Source organism: Nilaparvata lugens, chromosome 11, assembly GCF_014356525.2.
Source record: "Nilaparvata lugens isolate BPH chromosome 11, ASM1435652v1, whole genome shotgun sequence".
In the NCBI taxonomy this organism is placed as follows: domain Eukaryota; kingdom Metazoa; phylum Arthropoda; class Insecta; order Hemiptera; family Delphacidae; genus Nilaparvata; species Nilaparvata lugens.
The window spans coordinates 39,261,125-39,272,603 of record NC_052514.1 but is presented as its reverse complement, the minus strand read 5'-3'; the positions used below and the strand labels follow the sequence as shown (position 1 = coordinate 39,272,603).

Genomic DNA, 11,479 nt, shown 5'->3' with positions numbered 1-11,479 from the left:
GTATAGCAAATCCAAAGTAAATTTCATGGACACTCTTAGAGACCTTAGTGATTTCTTAGTCGATATTGATAGGTATAAAGATCACATTGTGCTTATTGCATCTAAATTACCTTTTAGATTCAGAATGCCAGATGAAGGAGATGATGGTTCAGCACCTGAATTGATAACAGAGGAAATGCATATTGAAAGAATCATGGATTACTTGAATCATACAGAGATATCTATAGTAAGAAAGCTTAATCAGAAAATTGGAAAAAGTGAGCGAGATTTCTATCAGAAAGTGATAAAGCTACTACAAAGTCTTCAAACCAGAGACAAAAATGGCAAAGCAGCTAGAATAAGTGTCTTCCGTCGCCCACACAAGTCAGGGTCACTCATGAGTATGCCATTGCTCAATCAGAACAAGGAATCACTCACAAAAACCATCATCAACTTGAATGCTGTTCAGGTGCAGAAGAATGACTTTCACTTCACTCTGTCCAATGGAGCAAAAGTGCATCTAAAATGCCTCTTGAAACTCACAATTGACAACTTCATACATGAAATCAATGAGCTGTTTCTCAAACTGAATGAATTTTGGTTCAAAAAATTCAGAACTACACAAGTTTTCATCAAGTGTTGACAGATTTTGAATCATTTTATAATGCTTTAAAGCAGTTTTCAGATAACCTTGATGGGACAAGAAACTATGATGAGTTTTTTGAGAAGGTTAATAATTTCATTTCTGAACAGAGAATAACAACAGATATAAAATATAATGAGCTTGTGCATGTGCTTGAGAAATATAAGGAATTAATTATGAGTATCTTTGACACAGATTCAACGATGAATTCATCACCATGGTCAATCCCCATGAGACAATTGAAGGAATCTGTGCAAGATGAGCTGCAATGGTACAGGACTCTTAATAACTTCATCAGTGGACTATCAAGCTATAAGATACAAAGGAACAAGACAGAGATTCACTCGAAACTTTTCCACGACGGTTCTATATTGACAGATGAGTTGATGGATCTATTTGTGGACGTCACTGGAGCAACAAATTTGAACCAATTCATTGACGCACGAGGAAACATCAGAAAAACGCTGGAGCTTGAAAGTGTGACAAATACATTACTGAAACCAAGTAATATCACTTGTGATGAAGATGGGAGACTCTTAGTTGAAGGATTTCAAATTTGTCTTGCAGAAATAAATTCAAAACATTTGATTGAATCCCACTGTAACAACATCACTGTGAAAGAAGTTGCTCTCCTAGCTGTTGATGCAGTTTACTTGGATGAGGACACGGTGGATATCTTCAGAGGAGTGGATATGTTTGTGGTGGCACCTAAATGGGAAGTGATTGGACAAAGGAGGATAGTGCTGAGTGGTCAGAACGGAGGAGCTCACCATTCTGGTGACGTCGATAATGGCACAGATGGGAGAGCAGGTCTGCCAGGGTGTAATTGCACAGATGGGAGACCAGGTCTGCCAGGGGGTAATAGCACAGATGGGAGACCAGGTCTGCCAGGGGGTAATGGCACAGATGGGAGACCAGGTCTGCCAGGGGGTAATGGAGGCAACTTTTTTGGAATTGGTTTGCAGTTTGTGAATGGCAAAAATCTGCTGATTGAGTCGAATGGTGGGAGAGGGGGGCAGGGAACAGATGGAGCAAAAGGAATGAGAGGTCCGGCGGGAAGAGATGCAGCTGAAAAATTGAAATCGGGACTCTACAGTCAAAGTTATAAGTTTGATAGAGGAGTAGAAACATCAAATATCAATAAATGCCTGGCTCCAAATGCTGTTGAAAGGATTTTCAGATTATATCCTCAATCTACTAAGCAACCCAACAAGTGTGAGAATGTTGATGCAGGAGTCAGAGTGATCATAGAAGAAGGTGACTGTGGTGGTGAAGGGGGAGCTGGAGGTTTTGGCGGAGAAGCAGGAATCGGAGGCTACCCGGGAGACCAAAAGCTGATTCAGTTGGGAGACTCATCTGAAATTCAAATGCAAAATCAAAATGGAAGGTCTGGTACTCGTGGCAAGAAGGGAAAAACTGGAGAGCGAGGGATGGATGGCATTGGGATGATTTGTGTTCAAGTAACACGGGTCGGTCATAGTAGATCGTACATGAAGTGTGAATCAACAAACACTACATCATCAGCATGCAACTCTTGTGATAATCCGGTTGAGTCCCAGTACACAACAACAGGTATGGAGAAACCAGCGCCCAAGAAATCTCCTGATTTCTCCAACTATTTACTTGACTACACAGTTCTGTTAGAATCGCATTCAAATCACACAATTTTCAACCAAATTATAACGAGTTTTAGAGAAGCCATTCAAAGGAAATACTCGTATCCTTTGAACCACTTAGGATCATTGTTCTTTGAGGAGACAACACAGCAGGAAACCTTTGAACAATCCGATCGTTTTGATTGAGTTGAATACATCGATAATTTCAATGTGATAAGTCGCTACGGAACTCATTAAGAAATTATTCTACATATTAAACAATGGGAGGCATACAATATGTATTGCAATGTATGGAATAAAATAGTAATGAAATATCTGGTGATTGGGAGTGCTGAGAATGGGCTGAGGAATGTTCGATCTTGGTTGTCCAACCATTTGCTGATACTGAATGAGAAAAAGAGTGTTTGCATGCAATTCTCCCCCAGTACCAGATCATTGAACTCCAACTTGTATGTAAGAATACATAGAGGAAATTGTCCCAAAATGTTCCCACAACAATGCAACTGTCCAGTTCTAGAAAGAGTACAGAATGTGAGGTATCTAGAGATAACATTGGATTCTCATTTAAGGTGGAAACACCGTAACAATGATAAATGCCAGAAGCTGAAACATATAATACATAAATTTTATAGCAAAAATATAATAAGATTGATATATTTTGCTTATGCATAGTCTGTACTCCAATATGGAATCTTGATTCGGGGTGGGGCTCTCAACTGCCATTCCAATAAAATGTTTGTTGTCCAAAAACATATTCCTAGAGCTGCCTTGGGTAAGCCTTGGCTGCATCCCAGTGCCGAGCTTTTCCAAGAAATGTGCGTTCTCAGTCTAAAACAGCTTTATGTTAAAAGCTTAATTCTATTTATAAATAGGAATTCAGAATCATTTATCACCCACCCAAACCCATACAATATTCGAAGCGCAAGAGTAGAATGTCCCCGAACTGACCTATCCATTTGCAGAAAGCAATATCAATATCAAAAGCAAAAGCAATATCAATTGTGAAAGAATTTTCAACAGTATTCTACAAAATTTCATCACATCCAATTCGGTTGGGAATGTTAAAAAACGCATAGAAAATTGGATTCCTACCGTTTCAAATTCTGTCATGTCTCTTATCAACTGAACTCTACACCTTGGCTTTTCCTATTTCCATTAGCTACATTTTCATGTTTTTATATTAAGTCTTCTTCCTCAGCTTATCTCCATAATTGTCTCCATTCTTACTACAGCATTATTATAATGGATATTCAAGTTTTTACATTGTTATACTGTGAAAACTTTTGATTATCTTTGATCAAAGAATCTTTGATATTTCATATCAATTTATAAAAAAAATTCAGCACTCGGCCTCTGCGCTCAGGTTTTCTTAATCTTGCAGGGATCCTCCTTATTTATTATATATCTTACTTATACTACCCTACTGTATATATAACTATTATGTGATGTACTTCATACTTTAAGTTCCTAACTTTGTAACCATCATTAAGGATAAATAAATTTGATTTGATTTGATCTTCCTGAGTATAAACACTTATTGTATCCATAAATTCACAGTTTATTTCCATCTTGATTCTATTTTTTTTTCTTATCAGCAAAAAAAAAACGCCAAAAACGTTACCAAAAGCTTAAAAAGTTCGAACTCTGCAGTATCCCAGCAGATTCGTCTTCAGTCTGCTGTCTTTGCGCCTGAAATATGGGTTTGCATCCTGCCTAAGAATATGGTTGTTCGATTATCTCATCTCATAAGCCAACATCTTATGATGTGAGTGTGATGAATATTGATAAATATGATGGATATGATGAATATTGATGCTGCTACTCACATCATCTCATCATCCATCATGGACTAGAGCCTGTTCCGTTGTCCACCTCTTCCTCGGTCTTCTGACGTCTCTTTTCCCATCCACATCATTTCTTTTTTCATCACATCTTCGCGTCACTCACATCATTTTCATCATATTCATCACACTCACATCATAATATATTTGCTTATGAGATGAGATAATCGAACAACCATATTCTTAGGCAGGATGCAAACCCATATTCAGGCGCAAAGACAGCAGACTGAAGACGAATCTGCTGGGATACTGCAGAGTTCGAAACTTTTAAGCTTTTGGAAACGTTTTGTTTTTGAACGTAAGAAATAAAATTCATCTTGAATATGGCTTGATTCACTTGAATTCTGTTTCTATTGCGAGGGTCGAATAATCCTCGAGTATTCCACATTGTCTTCTTGGTTATTCACTTCAAAAATCTCCTCTAACACAGAGAAGATGGGAGCAACCTGTACTGTTCATAATATGTTGGAATTTTGAACTAAAGTTCAGCTCAGCGCTTTTTTGAATGCTGAATAAGTCTGATACAGTATTTTATGCAGCTATTAGCATAAACTTTCTTACAAGTACAGATAACTTGATTTATAATACTAGACGAGCAGTTTCAAATTTTTTTAGATCTCAAAAAGTTAGTACAATGATTTTCAAAAATTCTTTTAGTTACTTGGGTACACAATATTTTAATAGTTTGCCAATGGATATCAGGAAATGTAATAATAAAAATAAATGTTTTAAGAAAATTAAAGCATAGCTATGGATGCAATCGGATGTTGATGTTCTAAGAATTAACCCGGTTTGAAGTTTTTTGTATTACTGTTTATTTAGAGTTGATTATGTTGATTAGAAATTCATGAATTCAGTTGTTCTTCAGTTTGGGTATTGTTTTTGTTTGCTGCTTTGTTTTTTTTTTGTTAATTTTATGTTTGTATATCATTGTACTGTACAGAGATCTACTCATGTAAGTTGTCTTGTTATATTTGATTTTTTGCTTCTTGTTCGTTGTCTTGGCTTGTTAGGAATAGTAATTAAACTTTACAGGATGCTACAGACGTCGTGTGCTAAAATGTCTGTAAAGTGATGAACTGAACTCCAAAAAAAATTAATCTATGTCTTAACAATTTAGTAATTACAATTAAATACATTACTAACAATGACCACACAACTTGTCATAGTGGTCATATAATTTCCAAAACATATAATGAATGTCAAGTGAATTTTATGATTGAAATAAAATTATTTATTTATTAAAGTTATTCAGCTGCTGAGAATGCCCTTATTGAAGATTGTGACTCTAGTTTTTTAATAATTGAGTCCCCTTTTAAAGGGGAAAAATACAAGAAAAAGCGGGTGATAAGTCTATAGAAGACTGTACGATAATTCACCACTTGACTAGTAGTTCTGTGAACTGTTTTGGAGCCTTTACTTTTCATTGTTTCAATGATCGATCTGTTCTATTGTTTTTCTGGTAGGGATTTGATGTTTGTCGACGATACCACAATGCATCCAGTTCCGCAGTAGACCTTGCAAGAAACTCAGTTCTTGATCATTACAATGAAGCTAAAAAATGGTTCTCGATTAACAAACTTGCTCTCAATGTAACTAAAACACAGGAAATCACATTTTCATCAAACAATGCTAGCGGGACAGGCAACTCAGTTAAACTACTGGGTTTCATGCTGGATTCTAAACTATTATGGAAACATCATGTTGAAATGATTTGCTCTAAGCTAAGCAGAAATATATTTCTATTGAGGAGACTAAAATGTGAGTTGCCTGATAATTATGTTAAACAAGCTTATTATGCTTTTTTCCATTCAATCCTGTCTTATGGTATCAGGTTATGGGGTGTAAAAAATATTAGTTTTACAGAAGAAAGCAGTCAGAATAATAAGCAATGCAGATTACCTAGATCATTGTGAACCTCTATTCAAGGAAAATTCAATATTAATAGTCTTCAATGAATTTTTGTATCAGTGCTTGAAAGAGATAAAATTGAGGGAAAATGTATTGACGGTCGCCAGTGATATTCACAATTTATTATCTGACTAGGGCCAGTGGAGATCTTCACGTACCTAGGTGCAGACTCAGCAAATCTCTTTTGAGTTTTCCAAAAGTGGGGATAAAATTTTTCAACCTTTTACCAGCCTCCTTCCGTACCCTTCCCCTGCCTGTATTCCTCAAATATTTAAGAAAATGACTCATAGAAAATCCATTCTATTCTTTAGAGGAATTCAGGACAGGGGTAGGTAGAATAAATTATTAATGTCAACTATTACATGAAAATAGTTGTTAATTATAACGTAGCCCTACTATGGGTGAACTATTGAATGCTATTAATTGATATTGTTGTCTTTACTAATTTTAAGGATTTTTTATTATTGATTATATTGTGTATTTTGACCTTATTATGATTTTATTATGTATCGTATTTTTATAAAATATTTTGTGACGTAACCTTATGTACTACTGTATCGCCAGGCTAAATAAATTGATTGATTGATTGATAGACCTTACGCAGTTTTCTCATCCACAAGTATCTGATGTCACCTGTTCTAGTTGATTCAGTTGAATTACAATTCACAGTTGAATCTCAATTTAATCTTAAAAATCTGGTGTGGCACATTCATACAACTTTCCTTGCCGTTACGAAAATTGATCACCTGACGCTAGTGTTGTCGCGCATCTCAAGTCTACTTATAAACAAAGATCCGAGCCAGCTGGTGACGGGACAATAACGCTGGAGAAATAGGAGATCTGCTATCTCTTCATAGTGAATCATTTGCCCATAGGTTGCAATTGGATAATCACATTTTCTCAAATTTCGAGCTTATTTTCAATTTTAGGTGAAAATATTACTGAACATTAATTGTGAAGATTTTCATGGTCAATCATTTTCACTCGATATTTTTCGTTTAAATTGTATCTGGAGCCTGATAATTGGGGATCTAAAATCAAACTTTGCATAGATGGGGTGGAGCTCCTGAAATTTTTACAGATATGGGACTTGTGGCAGTTGATAGAGCTTATCAATGACTATTTTAGGTATGAATTTAATGAAAATTGTTGGAGCCGTTTTTGAGAAAATCGCGAAAAACCCTGTTTTTGACAACATTTTCGCCATTTTAGCCGCCATCTTGAATTGCATTTGATCGAAATTGTTCGTGTCGGATACTTATATTGTAAGCACCTTAAGTTCCAAATTTCAAGTCATTCCGTTAATTGGGAGATGAGATATCGTGTACACAGACGCACATACACTCATACACACACACACACACACACACACACACACACACACACACACACACACACACACACACACACACACACACACACACATACACAGAACAATACCCAAAAATCACTTTTCTGGACTCAGGGGACCTTGAAACGTATAGAAATTTAGAAATTAGGGTACCTTATTTTTTTCGGAAAGCAATACTCTCCTTACTTATGGTAATAGGGCAAGGAAAGTAGAAACTGTTATTTGCTTTCTTCAAGATCAAAAACTCACTCATGTTAATAAACTCAATTCACGTTTGAATTTTTATCCTATATGATAATTTATCCAGTTCCGTGATAATCTCTTCATCTGATAAAAATATTTCTAAACTATTCTAAAATTGATTTTCTTCAATAAAGAATATTATAATTTCTTCAGCATTATTTACTTAATTGAATAATTTTTTTAAACCACCTATAAATTTGTTTTTCAAATGTGAAAATATTGATACTGATGGGCACACTAATATAATATAAAAATATATTAATATAAAAAATATTGAAACCCTACCTTATAGAAATAGACACGGCCAGACATCTGTGTAATGCATGCAATGAATAATCCACTTGCCAGCTGATTGATTATGAATAATTCCATAGTCTGATTGATCCTATCTTCAAAGTTAATGATATATATATAAAGTGATATCAGAGTATGTAGGAATTCCTTTTCTCCTCATATTATCCTTGAAATGCAAAATTTCAAAAAACCTTGTGTATACATCGACGCGATGTTGAAAAAGGAATATTCCTGCCAAATCTCATCGAATTCTATCAACCAGTTTGGCCGTAATCGCGTTACATACAGACAAACAAAAAAGAATCCAAGATAAAACATAGACCTCACTACGTTCGGTCAATATAACACTTTTTCACGTGAGTCTATACTCTTTAATGTACATTCTATAATTTCTGACTATTCAAGGGTAACTTTATCTTAAGAGATAATCTTTAAGATCTTTAAAGAGATAATCTTTAAGATCTTTGGTGTACACTCTATCTTCTTCGCGAGAGACCTTAAAGAGATCTTGAAGAGATAATCTTTAAGGTCTTAAAGAGAAAACCTTTAAGGTCTTTGGTGTACACTCTATCTTCGCGTCACGGCGTCACTTATGTGTAAGCACAGCATGTAGGGCAACTTAGACGTGCTGTGCAGTGTGTAGAAATCAGAAATCTATTTTTGGAAAATCAACACTCCACTCTCCCAAAGATGGGACAATGTTGTTTCCTTTTCTCAGAAAAATAAGTTCTTCAGATCTTTTAAGATCTTAGATCATACAGGACTACCCTTGATCAAGGTCCCACCCCATTACACAATAAATATCTGGGGACCCAGCTTTGCTCAGGAGTACAAAAGAATCGAAAATTTATTACGAAAGAGGTAATTATAATATATTTATAGTTTATACAGAAAGGTTCTAACTAATCACAGTTGATCGAGATTAATTCCCAGTGGAATGCGAAAATCCTCTCACAAAGGCCCGGTTGCAAAAAAGCCGGTTTAAATTACAATCCTGATCAATTTCACGTGAACCAAATCAGATAAGACCATTTTAAATAGACGGCTTCTCTGATTGGTCCTCCTGGAATTAATCAGGATTAAAATTTAACCGGCTTTTGTGCAACTGGCACTGAATGATTGCAATAGTTCAACAGCTGAGTAATAATTTTGTCTCAGTCCCACACACATACACTCGCTCACTCACTTCCTTACCGACAAAATTTTCAGCTGTTTTTACAAGGATGAATTTATTATCTTTTTGTCATCTTATGAATTTCAGGGATGCGATATTTTGATTTTTCACATACTCACTCGCTCACTCACTATTTTACTATCCACAGCTGTTTCAGCCAAGGACGAATTATCCTTTTAATGTCCTTCAGCGAGTTTTCCCAGAGTTGAGACCTAGAACAATCGAATTTTTATATCATGAACCTACTTTGTTCCAAATTTCGTGAGATTCGTTAGAGCCATTTGACATACAAACATAAATATAAACAGAAATCGCTCGTTGAATAGTATAGGAAATATCGGGACACCGAGCTTTGCTCGTTATTTTTTTATTGATAAGCAGAAAACAATACTTCAAAATGATTGGAGAAGGACTTACAGTCACAGCCCAAAAATGTTTCTTCCCCGAATTTTTATTTATATTAAGCGAGCAATTTCTTTATTTTATATATTTATATCGAAAACGGCTCTAACGATTTTCACGAAATTTTGAACATTCAGTAGGTTTATGATAGGCTATAAAAATTCGATTGCACTAGGTCGCATCCTTGGGAAAACTCGCTGAACGACATTAAAAGGATAATTCGTCCTTGGCCGAAACAGCTGTGGATAGTAAAATAGTGAGTGAGCGAGTGAGTATGTGAAAAATCAAAATATCGCATCCCTGAAATTCATAAGATGGCATATAGCCAGCTATGAAATATAAACAGGATTATTTTAGAGAATTGTGTTCAGTTTATCAATAAATAAAAATAGCGAGCGAAGCTACATTCTATCGAATTTCGAGCTTATTTTTAATTTTAGGTGAAAATGTTACTGAACATTAATTGTAGAAATTTTCATTCTCAATCTTTTCCACTTGAAATTTTTTGTTTGAATTGAATCTGAAGCCTGTTAATTGGGAATCTAAAATCAAACTTTGGGTTGATGGGGCGGAGCTCTTGATATTTTTACAGACTTGTGAAAGTTTATAGAGCTTATCAATGACTATTTCAGGTATGAATTTGATCAAAATCGTTGGAGCCGTTTTCGAAAAAATCGCGAAAAACCCTGTTTTCGACAACATTTTCGGCATTTTAGTCACCATCTTAAATTGCATTCGATCGAAATTGTTCGTGTCGTATCCTTATATTGTAAGGACCTTAAGTTCCAAATTTCAAGTCGTTCCGTTAATTGGGAGATGAGATATCGTGTACACACACACACCCACCACACACACACACACACACACACACCACACACACACACACCACACACAACACACACACACACACACACACACACACACACACACACACACACACACTCATACAGACCAATTCCCAAAAACCAGTTCTTTGGACTCAGGGGACCTCGAAACGTATAGAAATTTAGAAATTGGGGTACCTTAATTTTTTTCGGAAAGCAATACTTTCCTTACCTATGCTAATAGGGCAAGGAAAGTAAAAATGATCAGTACTGAAATAGTTATCGCTTCGAAACAATGAATGAAGTAACCTTGATGGAAGTCGGTTAAAGTATGACAGGAGTGTGGTTTGCATTTTTATGCACATTATTTGAATCACTATAATATAACATGTCTGTACCAATCTATCACCTACGCAGATATCAACTATAATCAGTTTGGTCCATGAGTCATATACCTGGGAAAATCACACCCAACCATTATCTTTACTGACCTTCTCTTATTGTTATAGACATGAATTTTGAAATAAAATATGGAGATGTTGACACAGTAAGCTAACAAACAAACGACCTATAGTGAGGTACATGATACTAGTAGTTCTGTGAACAGTAGACCTCACGCAGTATTCTCATCCACAAGTAACTGATTGAAACTATAGACCTTATGGAAATACATTAATAGACTGGCTTCTCATCACATCATCTGTGTAATCACTTGTCAGCTGATTAATGATGAATCATTCTATAATCTGATTTTTACTTCAATATTGGCGTATGGAGAGGCTCCTTTTTCCTTTTATATTTTCCTTGAAATGCAAAATTTCCGAAAACCTTGTATATGTCGACGCACAATTAAAAAGGAATATACCTGTCAAATTTCATGAAAATCTATTACTGCGTTCGCCGTAAATGCGCACCTATAAACATTTAACATTCACAACATTCAAACATTCAAACATTCAAACATTCAAACATTCAAACATTTAAACTTCAAATATTGAAACATCAACCATTCAAACATTCAAACATTCAAACATTCAAACATTCAAACATTCAAACATTCAACATTCAAACATTCAACATTCAAACATTCAAACATTCAAACATCAAACATTCAAACATTCAAACATTCAAACATTCAAACATTCAAACATTCAAACATTCAACTTCAAACATTCAAACATCAAACATCAAACATTCAACA

The 11,479-nt window shown here is 35.2% G+C and overlaps 2 protein-coding genes across 2 annotated transcripts in view; both read left to right on the top strand.

Moving 5' to 3' along the window:
- Positions 1 to 3,748, top strand: part of LOC111055836 — a 9,481-nt gene extending 5,733 nt beyond the window's left edge. The window contains exon 3 of the mRNA XM_039438418.1: positions 1 to 3,748. This exon is cut by the window's left edge and continues 482 nt beyond it. Within this exon, the coding sequence (XP_039294352.1) occupies positions 1 to 622 (622 nt within the window). The 3' untranslated portion in view covers positions 623 to 3,748.
- LOC120353694 lies at positions 629 to 2,462 on the top strand. The gene is made up of 2 exons (XM_039438416.1): positions 629 to 1,420; positions 1,457 to 2,462. The coding sequence occupies exons 1-2, from the start codon at positions 799 to 801 to the stop codon at positions 2,422 to 2,424; spliced, it is 1,590 nt and encodes a 529-aa protein (XP_039294350.1). The 5' UTR covers positions 629 to 798; the 3' UTR covers positions 2,425 to 2,462.
- Positions 3,749 to 11,479: the final 7,731 nt, after the last annotated feature.